This window comes from Rissa tridactyla, chromosome 1 (assembly GCF_028500815.1).
Source record: "Rissa tridactyla isolate bRisTri1 chromosome 1, bRisTri1.patW.cur.20221130, whole genome shotgun sequence".
NCBI classification, from domain to species: Eukaryota; Metazoa; Chordata; class Aves; order Charadriiformes; family Laridae; genus Rissa; species Rissa tridactyla.
The window spans coordinates 25460554-25476737 of record NC_071466.1 but is presented as its reverse complement, the minus strand read 5'-3'; the positions used below and the strand labels follow the sequence as shown (position 1 = coordinate 25476737).

At 56.3% G+C, this 16184-nt stretch overlaps 2 protein-coding genes across 2 annotated transcripts in view; both read left to right on the top strand.

Annotated features, from left to right (window-relative positions):
* Nucleotides 1–3601, top strand: part of FLT3 (fms related receptor tyrosine kinase 3) — a 43350-nt gene extending 39749 nt beyond the window's left edge. Inside the window, exons 22-24 of the mRNA XM_054213341.1 lie at nt 41–140; nt 1100–1205; nt 2164–3601. Coding sequence (XP_054069316.1) covers nt 41–140; nt 1100–1205; nt 2164–2298 — 341 coding nt within the window. The 3' untranslated portion in view covers nt 2299–3601. The remainder of the gene's footprint in view (nt 1–40; nt 141–1099; nt 1206–2163) is intronic.
* Nucleotides 3602–12688: 9087 nt separating this feature from the next.
* On the top strand, nt 12689–15955 carry CDX2 (caudal type homeobox 2). The gene is made up of 3 exons (XM_054185623.1): nt 12689–13205; nt 15393–15538; nt 15788–15955. The coding sequence occupies exons 1-3, from the start codon at nt 12689–12691 to the stop codon at nt 15953–15955; spliced, it is 831 nt and encodes a 276-aa protein (XP_054041598.1).
* Nucleotides 15956–16184: the final 229 nt, after the last annotated feature.

Here is a 16184-nt window from a genome sequence, read left to right as displayed (position 1 = left end):
AGCTTCTGAATTAACATGTATTCTCCAATATTTTCCACAGGTGTAAATCCCTACCCTGGTATTCAGGTTGACACAAACTTCTACAAATTAATACAAAGTGGATTTAAAATGGACCGACCGTATTATGCTACAAAAGATGTGTAAGTGTATTTCCTGAGTCATGCACAGTATGGGAATTTCTATTTACTAGGTCACTGTTTGTATGATGTTTCAGCTATTGTACTCTGTACCTTGCTCAAAAAAAAAAAAAAAAAAGAAAAAAGGTTGCAAAAGGTGAGATCTTCCTCTAACTCTGAAACAGGCTGCTTGATCATGCAGGTTTTGTCCTAAAGCAGAAATGATCATGACAGGTGGGGAGCTATGAGACCTGGAGCATGGAGGAAAGGTAATGACTTTAGGTTGTCTGAGCTCTTCTGGCAGACAATTTCATAGATGACCTAAGGACTCAGTGCCTTGCTATGGCGCTGTACCATTCTCATCCTCTCATTGTAGAGACTGTGATGGCATTGATGGTACAGGTGAATCTGACAGATTCACCCAAGAAAGATTGCTGTGGGGCTTATAAATACCAAGGAATATATTGACCTGGTAAGTTTGCAAGGGATTTTAGCAGCTAGGCACTGCACTGGTCACTGATGAAACTGTAAAATCTCTAAGGTGGTGTTCAAACTTCAGAAAGATTTTTGTGATGTCAAATTCCACAAAAAGACTCACTGGGAAAATTGTCCTCAAGAGCACAGAGTCCACAAGGAGCAGGTTCAGCCCCAGAATCAGACAGGAATTGTCTTCCAACCATTTTCTTTATGGCAGCTGGAAAACAAGGTTAGCATGCCAGTATGTGCCAGCAAGGATGAAATCCTGGCCCAAATCCTATGAAGAGGATTTTGCTAAGGGCTCCAGCAAAGCCATATTCTTCATTTCACCCTTTTCCTCATATTTCTGTATCGTTACCTCTGATGCAACATGCTGAATCTGGACTCTTCCTATATAATCATTCTGGTGCCCAGTGATTCCCACCTAAATTTTGCACTTCCATGTGGTCACTTACAGCGACTCAGACAGTCAACATGTTTTCTGTGTCACCTCTTTGCTCTTGCAGCTATCGCGTGATGCAGTCCTGTTGGGCCCTTGACTCCAGAAAAAGACCCTCTTTTTCTTGGCTGGTTTCCTCTCTTGCCTGTCAGCTGGCTGAGGCAGAAGGAGCAGTAAGTAAACACAGAAAGAAGAAAAATGGGGGTTTTGGATTTTTTTTTGTAGCTGAGAAATAGTCTTCTGGTTTCTATTCAAGTGTGCCATTGTGTCATGGAGCTATTCCCCAGGGATCAATGTAAGAGTTTGGGGAACATTTTTTTGCCATCAGAAGGAATCCTGACCTTCCTGATGAGGATTTCTTTCCTCGCACTGCCTCCACTGGGACTCTGGAAGGCTGAAATCTCACAGCCTGTGCTATGGGAACGTGATTCCCTTGTGCAGGAGCCAGTGCAGTTGGCTTTGGTGGTGCTGATAACTGCCATGGGAGGGGAGCTGAGCCCAGGCCACCTTCCAGGGATCTCACAGGGGACCACAATAGGTATGGGCTGCCAAGTCCTCACAGACGTAGGGCCGTATATCATTCTCAAAGGTCAAAATCATAAACAGGACCTGAGGAAGTCATTTTCCATCCTTACTGGACTGTGATCTCTTCCTTAGGGAGGATAAGCAACTCCTTTCAAAACTACCGATTCCTACCTGGGTATCCACTCTGGGCTAGACACTATTTCCCAGGACAGTGTCCTCGCGAACCTTTTGGGATGTGGGGAGCTAAGAATGATTCTTGCCTTTGCAGCCTTGAGCCTCTCTGCAAGCTGTTATCCTGGCAGAAGCTGCCGAACGTAGAGGCAAACTGATGAGAGACTTCAAAGTACTGTACCTAGACAAAAAATCCTCCTTTGTGGTCCAGTGCCCTTCCTCAACCCAGCTCTTTTTGGCTGGATAAGATCTATCTCATTTAGGCAGTTGTCTGGATTCCCTTTGGAGTCAGTGAGTGGATATGAGTGTGATTCTCCCTCAAGAGGAGGTGGGCTGTACCTTACAAGTGCCTGCTTCACAGGTAGAAAAGCAGATTATACCAAGTACAATAAAGAGTAACAGAAGATATCTTTTATTTCCTCTTCCCAATTCCAGGTTTACCAAAATATGAAGAAAAATGTTTCTACACACAATTCCAGCATCAAAACTAGGCCACATGTAAGCAGGGATGAGGGATCTCTGCTGTCCCCGACTGTGCTCCAGCATGAAGACTCTCAGGTTGAAAGATAATCTGGGTTCTGGATTTGATCTCAGTATTTTCGTAAACTCCTTGTAGCATATATGCTTTATATCACCATGAAGAAACGAAAATTTTACCTACTGGTGCTCTATTCACATTTCTTATGGGATAGTCTGTATTTATGTTACTTTGAGGAGAAGACACAATTCATTCCTTTGAATTCAGCAACCACATCTATCACAGGAGAAAAACAATGGTCTTTTCGCGGTCTCTCTACAACTGGATAATCTCTTTTCCTGGTTTTTTTTAGACAGTGTCTAATCAATGCATTGAGTTCAGACTGTTCTTGACGTATTGCAAGCAAATACAAGAAAATCCATGTTTTTTTAGTCTATGTTTACAAGCACGGACTATGCATCTAAAGCTAACAGGTGTGATTTCCAGAAGTGCTACTCACATCTTCATCTCCAGACATCAGCAAGTGTTGGAAAATCAGCCTTGTTTTTACAAGGAATCTGAGCATGTATGACTGTCTTGTCCTGAGCATCTCAATTGCTGTGAAGTTCCCAATAGGTGTCCAGTTCAGGTGAGTTCATTTCATCAAGCCCTAGGTGCTCGGGTGGTCTCTAGTCATCCAGGCTACATTCTGCACCCACTGATGAGAGCTAAGCATTTACAGCGAGTGAATTCTTCCACCTAAAATAAGCATTAAAACAAGCAGGGGGAGTGATATTTAGAGATGACCTTCTGCCTCCCTGGTCTAGAAAATCCAGGTGGCCTCTCCAACTGGAAGTCTTGCTTCCACTGAGTTATAAGTAGTTCCACTCTTTGGGCTTTGTATGTTTTAATATCAAATAAAAATGTCTGATTTTAAAGGAATTATCTTCTGTAGCAATTTAGGAGTGTAATATCATCACTCCCAATTCCAAGAAGTCAGCCTGGGTGTATTGCTTACTGCAATAAAATGAGAGTACATCTCTTCAGCCTTCTCCCAGACTCCCAGGACAATAACCAGAGGCTTGATGGTTTTTTAATATACATAAAAAGACTTATTTTTGTGATTACGTTTGCGGATTTGTAAATACAGCTTTTATAAGCATACATTTGTCTACATCCTAGTGAATCAAGATAAGAATATATTGGTTAATAGTTTTCTTCTCTTTTACATTTTACGAAATGCTAACTGCAGGTAGGATTTCCAGTGGCAAGTGTTATAAATGAATAACTGTTTGGATAGAATAAGCTATCACATAAACTGAGGTGCTCTTTACTAATGTTGTCTGAAAATAAATAATGGTGTCGTAATACAGTAATTATGGATTGTGTACTTTTGGTAACATTGGTGACTTATCAATGAATCACTGATTGTTTTTTTTAATCGGATATAAACCGATGAAGAATAATTTGGAAATATAAAGATAGAAATAAAGCCTTAACATTGCATTTTCTGGAAAATATTTATGTCTTTTAACATACTCATATATACAATTTCAAAGTGTTCAGCAACAAGATGTCACTGTTCAGCCCTGCTAACGCACAGCCTGCACCAGACGGAAAGCAAGACTTGAGCGTCTTGTGCAGACAGGAGTTTTCAGAGCCTTCAGAGCTAGGGGAGCTTAACTCTGAACTGGTTGCATCCAAGCCTAGCTGGCCCTGGAAGCTAAGCAGATGTGAACTTGGCTCATAGAGAAGCAAATGGGAATCCCATGTGCTTTAAAACACGCCACAGAGTTGCGTCAAATGTTTTTCCCCAAGATTATAAATGGAGTGGGCAGAGATCATCTGGCCCCATCATAGCCACTGAGCTGAGACTCAGGAATCTAAAGGCAAGTAGAAAACCTTGGAGCAAACTCCTCATGATGCACACGTGAAAAGCAGCTCAGGCAACACTGCACCCTGGGAGGAAGTACAATGAGGAGAAACACCATCCTGTAAGGGATGGGCATGTGGAGGGTTGTGTATTTGCTTCTCCACAGAGCAGAGACAGATGCAACAAAGCTACAGGAGGGATTCATTGAAAAAAAATAATATCTTTCAGGAGCACATTTCCTTTCCAGGATGCTTCCAACACAACTTAGCAAAGTGCTGGTCCATTCCTGAGGTTTGTGCAAAGCCATAGCCAGTACTGTTTAAGAAGCAGTTTCATGATTATTGAAGGAAAATTCCCACTTTTCTCTTGTTAGGATCCAGATCCCTAATCCTGCCTCCAGGAGCAGGTTCTCTGGAGAAAGTGTTAAATTCCCCCTGTAGTGAATGGGGAGAGTTAAGCTTGTTTGAAGACCTCCAGCAGAGATGCCATTAGTCTAAGTTAGATGCATTAAGTCAGGAAGAGACTGACAAAGATTCAGTAATCATTAAATCGGGAAGAAGAGGAACAGAAGGGGTTGAGGTCAGTTAAAAGCGCTGAATGGCAAAGGACACCGCTCTCTCCTTGTTAGCAACAACAGAAAGAACAAGAAAGAAATATTTGACAAGACGAATTGAGGAATCGGCAGTAATTTTCTTTCCCTTTTCCTTGCCAAAGCACACGGCGGAGCCTGCAGCCCGGTCCCGAGACCTCTCCGGGGGATGCTCCGGTCCCCGTCCAGCTGCCGGAGCCGGCACTAGGTGGAGCTCCGCGACCGCGGCAGCCTAATGCCGGAGCGGGTGGAGGGAAGGGGACAAGGGGCTGGGCCCGTGCTCAGCAGAAGGGCCTGGGCCAGCCGCGGTGTCTGGACCAGAGCCGGGCGAGCAGGGCTGGGGTGATGGTGCCGAGCTTCAAAGGGAATCCACAGCCAAAACCTCGTAACACTGACGGGTTGAGCCACGTACCAGTGCGAACCAGTCAGTCCCCCCCTCTGTGCATTTGCCCAAACAACAGTGGCTGTGTCTTACAGGCAGCACACACTAAAAAAAGAGGGGGCCTTTCTCTGTCCAGCTCAAGAGAAACTGGATGTGCTTCTCTAACACAAGTCTCACTGTCAGGTTTGGGATATCTGGAATGGGCTTTCTGATGTCTCTCTGGGAGAAGATGGGACTAATTGTGTGTTGAACCAGAAGAGGAGAGTAGAAGTGCCATGCAGGCTAGCAGTGGCTTTCAGTCCACATGTTCACAGAGATATGTGAAAGGTGATGGAGAAATCCAAGGTCGTATTTGCTACAGAGCCTTTTGCAGATGTCATTTTTAAGAGTCCACACTTCCTCTGGGAAATATTTTGGGGGTGCAGAAATCAAAGCAGGCTGAAGATACAGACATTTGCCATGCAGCTGGGCACTCTATTATCTCAGCCTTCTTCTCCCAGACACTGAACTAGATGAAGTACCCAGTGGCACGGGACTCCTTCTTCCCAGATAAATGCATCGCTGCACTAGTGAGTCACTGCCTCCTTCCCTTTCCCATCAACAGCTAATTAATTAGGCCACGCAAAGTAAAACAGCTTTAAAAAGAGGCCCAACCCAGACCTCTGGTTGAGGAGGCTACAAATCACTTCAGAAAGATGCGGGACCTGAGCCCAGCTCCTTCTTACCCTTGGTGAGCAGCCCAGTGCTGGCCTGTGGTGAGGTGGGGCAGCAGTGCCTTCCAGCCGGGTTGTGTAAGACCTGAGCCAGATTCACGCTTCCCAACATGCTTTCCGTGGATGAGAAAAAGCAGGCGGCGCTGCTCAGTTCAGGGATCCTGTCTTACAGGTTACTGCCACATTAAAAGGTAGGGGTTTATGGCTGTGCTGGAAAATTGATAGAGCAACACTCCTGGCAGAAGTGTGAGGGGCCCTTGGGTATGGTACGGATCAGATCTCAGCAGAGGACGTTTTTTGAAGAGCTGTGTTTTGGTAAGAGGTAGTCACCATGGAAAAGCGGTGTTGCTTCTGTGGCCACATCCACACAGGCACGTGCAGACTGGAGTGGGATTCAGTTTGTTTAGATACTGCTTAGTCAGGATAAAAACCCATGGGAGATCCTGACAGTGACCCACTCCTCCTGCCAAGTCCTACCTACACCCACTCATGATCCATTGCACTGCACCTAAGCTTTGGCACTTAGCTGTGGCTGCCCATATGTGCCCAGAGATGCACTAAGGTTCCTCTCCCTCCATGCCCTCTATCATGGGGACATCACTGTCTTCCAGCTGAAGAAAGCCTGGGCATCACTTCTAATCACAGCCCTGCAGTCCCACCAGCGCCATCCCTTCAGATCCTGAAAAAATGCAGCACCCATCTCTAGTTTCCACCATATTTCTCCTGGAGAAGTGACTATCTACCTGGTGTGGACTAGGAAGTCCTTTGGAAAAGCCTCCTGTGGCAGGGGAAGCGGGATGGGGGTGTCCTGGGTGCAGAAGAGCTGTGGAGCTAAACACGGCCAGAGATGGTGCTGGTTCCCAGGAGCTGAGCCGCGAAGCAAGTGGCCTGAGGATGGCAGTGTGGGCCACAGCCAGGAGCCTGGCCTTGAGATCTGGGCCTGGCCCCACCTTTCACTTCTTTTGGGGCCTCTTTTCAGACCAGAAAAAATTGAGGTAAGACTCCTCTTCCCCCCAAAAAAAACTAGAAGACGTCTGGGAGCTAATGGGAGGTGGTGGAGAGCAGTCAGCCACCAGTTTCTCCTTGGAGCTAAAAGGGCTGAGGTTTGTTGGTTTGTTTTGGAGGGAACAGGTTTGCCCATGGAGGAAGAAGAGTGTTCTCCAGCTGCCTTACAGACTCAGAATAAAGAAAGGTCCCATGTGGGAGCCTCAGCCTGCTCCCTGCCAGGCCAAGGAAGCGCTTGGCACCTCCCTGCCTTGGAGTCCCACATTGCCTAGCACGAAATATTATCCACCAAACACCGTGGCCCTGCACGCACGGGATGTGTACAGTTATGGCCTTTGAAACCTTCGACCTCGCAAACAACAAACCGTCTACATGGGCCTGGGCCACCCCGTGCTGCCTTTGCTGACGGAACAGGCTTGCCGGATTGCGCCTGCTGTGCAACACAGGCTGAAGGAGACGGTGGTGCGGGGCAGCCACCCCTCAGCATCTTGCCATGGAAGGCCCATGGGGGTGGGGGATACAGCAGCAGCAGTAGCGCTGCTGAGACGCGTGGGAGGACACGGGCACGGGGTGTGCATCGCCTCCCCTTGAAGGTTACATTTCAAGGTTACATTTGCTGGTGGCAAACACGTGCAAACCATTTTGCAGCTGGCATTTGATGTTTGGGGAGTCAACACGCGTGTCACCGGCACCGTCCCACCACCTGGGCCGAGGTGTACAGTTTCCCCGGGAGTGGCATGGCTCTGGGCAAGGGTTGGGGGACCGGAGGGCGGGCTCCCCCCAGCCCGGCTGCAAAGCCGAAAGCAAGCGGCTGGAGAGCACCGCGCTCCCACCACGTTCCCCCACCCCGCACCGGGCGCCGCCGGGGCCGGGCTGCAAGCTGGGGAAGATAACAGCGGCCCTGCGTGCGCCGGGGAGCGTCCGTACGGGGAGGGAGGAGGGTGTCCTCGGGGGGCAGGGGGTGATAACAACCGAGCCCTGGGCTCCCTCCCCAGGAGCGGGGCCGCCGCAACCACCGCACGCCGTCCGCCAAGGCCGCGCCGTCGGGGCCGCGCCGCGGGTGCGCGCTGCCGGGTGACTCACGGCTCCCGTCACCGGATCAGGCCCCGGCCTTCCCAGGCGGGACGTGCCAGCAGGGTCCGGGCACAGGCGGGAAAGGCGGCCGGGGCGTGCACCGAGGCCTGGGGCGCTGGTGCGGCTTTCCTTCCCCTTGCCATTTAAAAGTGGTATTTAAATAAAAAATAGAACAATCCGGCCATGGCGGGATTTCCCCGGCCAGCAGAAGGTGTCCCGGGGGGGGGGGGGGGTCCGGTGGCGATCCACCAGCGACTTCTTAAGGGAGCAAAGCAACGCCCAGCCTGTGTAAATAGGGGCAGGGAGCGCGACGGGGATCAGCCTTTGGTCCCCCGCCGGGCACACCGAGCGTCTCCCCGGGAGGGTCTGGCCACCGGGCCCGAGCTGCTGCGGACACCGGCCTGTTGGCTGCGCGAAGCCTCTGGTGCATAATTTGGCTTTTTTCCCTCCCCCCTTCTCTCCTTACGTTCCTGTTTCCCGGAGGGGGGCCGGGGCGTTGCGAGCTCATGCCCGACAGCACCTGTGCGAAGAGGCTCAGCGGGGGCGGCAGAGCTCCAGCCTGGCACAAGGTGCCACCCCCCCCAACCCCCCCTTCCTCCCCCGTCTGTGCTTCCTTCCCAGCAACGCGAATCCGCTCGGGAGCGAGCGTTTAGCATCCAACCCGCTCCTAGAGGCATGTGCTTAAACAAGCCGAGTATCAACCCCACGATAAAAGTATTCTGCAACGTAATCTACATCAAAGCCTCGGGGGCTGCCGGCTTGAAAAGATCCAAGATGTTTTCTAAGTCCTTATCATGTCTGTGCTTAGGGGGAGTCATAAATTCCACAGGTCGGACTAACTAACACACGATTCCTCCTTCCCTTCTTTCTCCTCGGCCACCAAAGGGCTTTCAAGCAGGCTTTTCTTTCTTTTTTTTTCTTTTCTTTTTTTTTTTTAACCTTGCAAACAAAGCTCCCGGTTCCGTGTCGTTAAGGTGGGGGGAGAGGGGAGGATCCCACAAATTCCCCCCCCTCGCCCTACCCCGAGCTTCTTCTAAGTGACACAAAAATAAATTCTTTAAAACCGAAAACTATTAGAAATAAAGAAGAAGGTGAATCCTCATTCCGGAAAGCGTCCCGGCAGGGGGGAGCTGTCGGTGGAGGAAGCATCGCGGGGGCTGGGCGGCACTCGGCCCTTCCCGGCGCTTACGGGGAGATCTCTGGCCCGGGACGGGGGTCCCCTGGCTGTGCATCCCTCCCCAGCCCCGGGGCCCGAGGCGACGATGAGCGCCGGCTCCGAGGCGAGGTGCCCGCTCCAGAGCCGGCAGCGGGCAGTGGGAAGGGCCGTTCTGCCCCGGCGTTCCTCACGGAATCGTGCCGCTGACTTGACTCCCCCCGGGGCAGGCAGATTCCCTCGGAAATAATTATTTCAGCTCAAGAAGTAAGGCTGGAGCTGTAGGTGGGGAGCCCGGCGTCTGCCCGCGCCGGAACCTAGGGTAAAACAGCCGTCGGTGAGAATACAGTAATCAGGATGGAGGGGAGAAATGAAAAAAAAATTATATTTCCCTGCAAAGGGTAGTCCCGATCAGGCACTTGTCAGCTTGAGAGGCTTTGGATCGCATTTTCCCGCTCAGGATCTAACGAAATAGGAAAAAAAAAAAACAAAACCCAACAACAACAACAACAACAACGAAGGAAAGAAAGAGGGAGAGATAAGGGACTCGCCCGCGCTCCAGCCTCGGCGTCCGGTTCTGGAGTTCCCGCTCCTCTCCCGGTGCTGCGGCTCCGGGCGGGGGTCGGCAGGAAGCCCCGAGGCGGACGCTGGGAAGGAGATGGCAGCTGCCAGGGCCGGCTCGGGAAACCTCCCGCCTTGGTCGCCGTTTCCAGGCCCGTAGGGAGAAAAGGGGGGAAACCCAGCTGAGAGAGGCACCCCCTCTCCCCAATCCCCTCTGGAAGCCCCGATCGCTGGAGGGCGAGAAGCGGGGACAAATCCTGCCCCAGTCGCAAGGAAAGGAAGCCCAGCCAGCCCCTGACGCAGGCTCGGGGTGTGTGTGGCGCGGGGTCCCTCGTATTTTAAGACAAGAGGGTCCCGGGAGCAGAGCGTCCCCCGCCCCAGCAGCCGGGCAGTCGCTGCGGCGGGCCGGGAGCGGGGGGCGGCTGCGCGGCGGGGGATGTTCCGGAGCATCCCGCCGTGGGGGAATCGGGTCTCGTCCCCCACCTCGCCGTCCGCCCCGGGTGGGGGACAGCCAGCAGGATCCGGCCTCCCCAGTCCTCCCCGTGCTCGGGGGCAGCCGGGATCACTGTCCGACGGGCAGAGGGAGAGCCGGGCAGGGGGACAGCGGAGCGGTGCGCTCCATGCGAGGCCGGGCGGGCGCGGTGCCGCCTCGCAGCCTGGCCCAGTTCCTCCGCAGCAGCCCCGGGGCTCTCATCGGTCCCGGAGGCTCCCAGTCCCGCCAGTTCGGTCTGGCGTCGGGTCTCCCCCCAAAGCGCTGCCACCTGCCTGCCGGGGATTCACGGATCGAAGCCTTAGACACCGAACTGGGCTGGTTCGGGGTTTGTTAGGGTTTTGGTGCGGTTTAATACAATACGTTCAGAGTTTTGTCATTTTAATGGCCCCTTCCTCCGTTTATGGCATCATCAAATTCACATCCGCATAGATCGGCTGTGTCGGTGCTTATCGGGAGAAGCGATTACACCGAAGGGACGCGGCGTTTCTTTTCCAGAGTCACATTTCAGTCTCCTGCGGCAGAGAGCACGGGGGGCTGCAAGCCCCGCTCCCTTTCCCCGTTACCCCACCAGTGGGGAGGAGGAAAGGCGTGCCATGGTGGGAACGGGCAACAGGGAGAGAAATCCCCTCCGGAGAAGGCGGCTGACAGGCATCCCCGCATCCCTGCTGTTGTGCTGCTGTTATCACAGGGTCGCAACGGCGGCCGTCAGCGACAGTCTGCGAACGACAAGTGACGGTGTGGGCGCAGGCACTGCTTTACCGGCTGTGTGCAGGGTGGGGGTACCCCGTTCCTCGCAGCCGGGGTCGCCACGGCTGTTCCGAGGGGACTGCCCGTGGTCTTTTCCCCGGGAGCTATGCTCCGTCCTCCTCCCCTTGAGCGCCCCGATCCCCCAAGGCCACGGGACCTTGACGGATACTTTGGGAGTCGTCGCTGAATTAGTCCCACTCGTGTTAAAGCATAGCCCGCGGCAGCCCCACGCTCTGCACCAAAGGGCCCGGTGGAAGGAGCGAGATTTTCAGGAGCGCGGAGAGGGAGATCTGCCCCTGCAAAGCTGAAATTCCCCCTCAGCCACAAAACGCCCCGTCTCAGTGACCTGGGGAGGGACCCTCCTCGGTCTGCAGAACAGCCACTCCCGGGGAAGGAAAAATACCCCTGGGACCTGCCCACCGGGATCCCCCCACGAAAGACCCGGGACACGCGGAGCGGGGAAAGCGCGCGGCCCGTGGGGGAGCCCCGGCAGGACCCAACCGCAGCCGCCCCAAACTCCCGGGAGAGCAAGCGGGGACGGCTGGTGCTGCGCTGCTCCGGCGAACCGTGCTGGGAAAACGGGGGGCCGCTCCCGTTTTTTCTCCTTTTTTTTTTTTTTCTCCGCTGGTGAAAGGTTTCCTGGCTGTGTCATGGGAAAAGATGCGAATATGCAAACGTTGTCGGGCATTGTCCCCGCTCAGGGTGAAAAGTTAAAGCATAAAAGCGGCGGGGGGAAGCTGAGAGGGGGTCGCCTCTTCAAAGGGGGCTGGCTGGCCCGGGGGAGCCGGCTGCCTCTCGCCCTGGAGCCACCCTTCCCGGGCCAGCATTTCCAGCGGGTTTCCAAGGCGTCGGGGTGGGGAAAAGCCTATGTGCGTCGAGGGGCAAGTGGCCAGTTTCCCCGTGGCCGCGCTACAGCGAGGGAATCGCCCCCCGGGGTGGCGGCCTCCGGGCAGAGGAGGGTGGGTCCCCCCGTGGGTTCCCCCGCGTCCAGGTCCCTGCGGTCGGAAGGATGCTTCGGCCTCTCTCCAGCGGAGACTACGAGGGCAGGGGGCGTTTTAGGCGAAGGCACCCCCAGCCCTCGGGGCCCGGGCTGGAACGGGGAAGGTGGGCAGCGCCTGGCCTCGAAGCTCTGCAGGCACACGCGGGGGGGAGGAGGCAGCGCCCTCGGAGGGGGGGATTTCTCCTCTTACCTCTCCTTCATCGCCCGTGACCGAGTGGGAGCAGAAGCGAGCGGGTGGGAAGCGCGTTAGGAAAAGCAGTAGGCCGTCGCGGTGGGGTTTGTTGCTTAAAACAACCACGACAAAATGGCTTTGTGGATTTTTAATCAAAACGCCCTCCTCCTCCGCCCCTTCCCCCCCACACCCCCAGCCCCAAGCACGGAGAAGAGCTGGTTAAAGTGCTGCCTACAGATCGGGCGCGATACACGGTTCCCATATTCCCACCCTCGCCCTTAGATCTCCCTCTCTGTCTTTTGCAAGTCTCTTGATTTCATCCTTTGAACCTGTGATTGGAGGTTAAAGTGCACCAGGTTGCAATGGAAGGAGGAAGCTCTTAAACAATAAAGGCTTGAATATTTAGCTGTGATCAGGTCGCTGCCCTCTCCTTATCTTTTTAAATGCAAATCGTCTTTTAGGGGTAGTAGCTATATACCCAGCGCCTCTCCACGTCACCTGCCTTTGGTGTGTCTGGGCCATTACTAATAGAGCCTTGTAAACAATCGTTAATCATGTAAGTGCTGCCGGCCATTGGATTCGGACCGGGAGCCGGCAGCGCGGAGCGCGGAGCGCAGCGCGGGGCCGCGGCCCCTCCGCCTGCCCCCTCCCCGCCCCGGGCAGCCCGTCCCCAGGCAGCAGGCGGGCCGCGGCCAGAGCCCCGAGCAGCATGCGGAGAGCCGCCGCCGGGGCCCCGCCAGCATGTACGTGAGCTACCTCTTGGAGAAGGACGGGCCCATGTACCCCGGCCCGGTGCGACACTCGGGGGGGCTCAACCTGGCGGCGCAGAACTTCGTGGGCGCCCCGCAGTACGCGGACTACGGCGGCTACCATGTGAACCTCGACAGCGCCCAGTCGCCCGGCCCGGCCTGGCCCTCGCCCTACGCCGCCCCGCTCCGCGACGACTGGGGCGCCTACGGACAAGGGGCCCCGCCGGCCGCCGGCGCCGTCCATGGCCTCAACGGCGGCTCCCCCGCCCCCGCCATGGCCTACAGCCCCGCCGACTACCACCACCACCACCACCACCCGCACGCCCACCACCACGCCGGCCCCGCGCCCCACTGCTCCGCCGGGGTCATGCAGCCCCTCAACGCCGCCAACGCCGCCGCCGCCGCCGCCGCCGCCGCCGCCGCCCCCGAGCCGCTCTCCCCCGGCGGGCAGCGCCGCGGCCTCTGCGAGTGGATGAGGAAACCGGCGCAGCCCCCGCTCAGCAGCCAGGGTAAGGGCCGACCGGGGGGAGGCGGGCGGGAGAGCGGGGGGCTGCCCCGACGACCGCTCCCCCGGGGCGCCGCCGGCTGTCCCCCAGCCCCCGGGTCACCGTGCGCCGTCGGGGAGGGGGGGGGAAACACCCCGAAACAAACCGGCCGGAGGGCCGGTCCTCGGAAGAACGGGGGCTGCCGTTCGACAGCGGGCCCGCAGGGAGCGGCTCTCCGCCGGGGAGCAGCCGCTGCCGGCCCCGGAGGGTCGGTGCCTCGGGGCGGGCTCCGGCGGGAGCAGGACGGAATGGCCCGGGATCCCGAGGAAACGCTCGCTCTTCCTCCCGCGGCTCTGCTCGTCCGCTTATAGCCACTTAGAAGATTTTTATAACCAATTATAGTCATATAAATCATCGGCCGGTGTCGCTCCGCATTTGTTTCTGAGTCACTGGACGCATACCCTTTATTAAGGTCTCCCTGCGGCCGGGCCTCCCGAGTGGCGTCTGCCGCTGCCCGCCGACCCCTGCGGGCTGTGCCCCCGGTGGGGCCGGGAGGTGCGAGGGCGTGCCCCCCCCAACTCCCCCGGTGCCCCGGCGGCGGGAGGCCGGCCGCGGCCGCGGCTGCGGCGGGCAAGACGGGTCGGGCCGTAGCCGGCGCCGTGCTCCCTTGTGATGTTAATACCCCCGCAGACCCTCTATTTTATTCCCCTCCCTTCCTCTGCCAGGGGAGATGCGTGTCCCCCGGCTTTGATACATCCCTTCCACGACCGTTGCCTCCTCTTTTTCCTTTATTCTTTTATTTTTGGTCTTTTTTTAATATATATATATATATATAGTGGCCGAAAAAAAAAAAGAAAAGGGTGGCGACTTTCGCAGCAAATAGCGACTTCTGGCATTCCTCTCTCATCCTCTGCCTTGCGCGACGGACGGCAGGGCCGGCGGGGGTCCCCGGGCGGCGTGGGCTGGGGGTCCCGGCCACGCCCGCGGCCACCGCGCCTCGGGGGAAGCCCCGGTGCCCCGGTACCGGCCGCTGGCACCAGCTACGCCCCGGGGTGTCGATGGCGGCGGAGCTCTCCGAGGCCCGTCGCGCTTCCCACAGCAGCCCGTGGTGTTCCCACAGTTTGGGCTTGTGCGGTGGTGGCCGGTCCCTTGTCTCCATTCAAATTCTGCCTTTGGAGCCAGTGTTTATGTTAATGTGCAGGGCTGGGGGGATGAAAGCGCCTGCCGCCATTTGTTCAGTAGTGGTAATTCAAACAGAATGTGGCTGTCATTAAGGCTTTGAGAAGGGGCTTTCTTTGATAAGATCTCCTTGTCCTGCATTGTTTGGGATTGTGTTCCCTATTCACTGGCTCTGGGGAGTTTTCTCTGATCAGGCTTGTATCTTTACAGGGTGCTTTTGTTGTGGTTTGCGGAGAGTTTACCTGAACAAAGTCAGCCTGCTAGCCATTAAGCACCTTGGGGGCAGAGACTCCCCGCCTCGGCTCCCTGGGGAACGGGCGGGACGGGGACACAACCAGTTAAACAAGAAACCCCCGGGAGAAAGGAGGTGAGCGGCTGCGGCGATGCACACTCGCCGGCCGCTCGCTGGCATTCGCCTTCGGTTTTCGTTGGGTTTTGGTTTTCGGTTTTTTAAGAGGGTTTTTTTTTTTGAGAGCTAAAGTCTCACGTCGCGCTTCCAGTGTCACCAAGAAGTCGCTTTAGCCTCTGCCCCGACGCCAGCGGGGAGAGCCAGGCCTGAGCCCGGCCGGGCCCTGAGGGACCCCCGACGGCCGCTCCCCGTTTCCTCGTTAGGAAACGAAGCCGCCGTGCCCTGAACGGGGCTTTTCTTTCTTTCTTTCTTTCCCCTTTTCCCTTCTCTTTGTAAAAAGTTTGTTCTCGGTGGGGAAGGCAAAACAAAACCGAAAGCCAACAACAAGTGCACAATCAAGGTGTCCCAAGAGCAATCCGTGAGGAGGGCGTAGGGCTGGCAACCGGGGCTGGGAGCCCGCGCTCGGCTTGCCCTTACAGCCGGCACGCCGTGGGGTTCTCCACCTTGTCCCCAAGTGGAACTGTGGAACTGCTCCTCTCCCCTCTGTTCGCTGTGTCCCGCGCAGGGAGAGGCGAGCAGGAAGCCGGGGAGGCCTGATCCTGCTCGCCCTGCACCGGCAGGGAGGAGAACCAAGCTCCACCCGGGCCTTTCGGCTTCCCCAACCCCGGCTTTGTTCTCCGCAGTTAAAACCAGGACGAAAGACAAGTACCGGGTCGTGTACACCGACCACCAGCGGCTGGAGCTGGAGAAGGAGTTTCACTACAGCCGCTACATCACCATCAGGAGGAAAGCGGAGCTGGCCTCCAACCTGGGGCTGTCGGAGAGGCAGGTCTGTCCCACGCGTAGCTCTCCCCACGCCCGCCACCTGTGGCCGGAATGCGCGGGCCCGGGATGCGCGGGGCAGGGATGCGCGGGGCAGGGATGAACGGAGCCGGGGTGCGCGGGGCCGGGATGCGCAGGGTAATGCTGCGCAGGGTAAGGATGCTCGGGGCCAGGATGAGCTCCCGGTGAGGCCCCTCCCGGAGGGAGACGGCCGCGGGGAACCACCCTCCTCACCCCCCTCTTTCCTCCCCGGCAGGTGAAAATCTGGTTCCAGAACAGGCGGGCGAAGGAGAGGAAGATCAACAAGAAGAAGCTGCAGCAGGCGCAGCCCGGCGGCGCGGAGCAGCTCAGCCCCGGCGCCCCGCTGCAGGCTCCCGCGGCGGGGGCGGCCGCCGCCGGGCTGGGTCCCGCCGCCCCCCAGTGACAGCGGCCGGGGGACCGCGGCGCAGGGACTGCTGGAGGGGACGGCTGCGGCGGGGCCGGGCCGGGCCGGGCCAGGCCGGGGCCGGGGGGACACGGTGGGAGCGGTCCCCCCTTCCCCGCCTATGCACTACACCGCCCCGCGGGGCCGGCCGTGTGTACAGATGTACAGTGTATGTGTCTCGTCGTCCGGGGGAAGCGTGGCCATCGCTTTATTAATATTATTATTATTA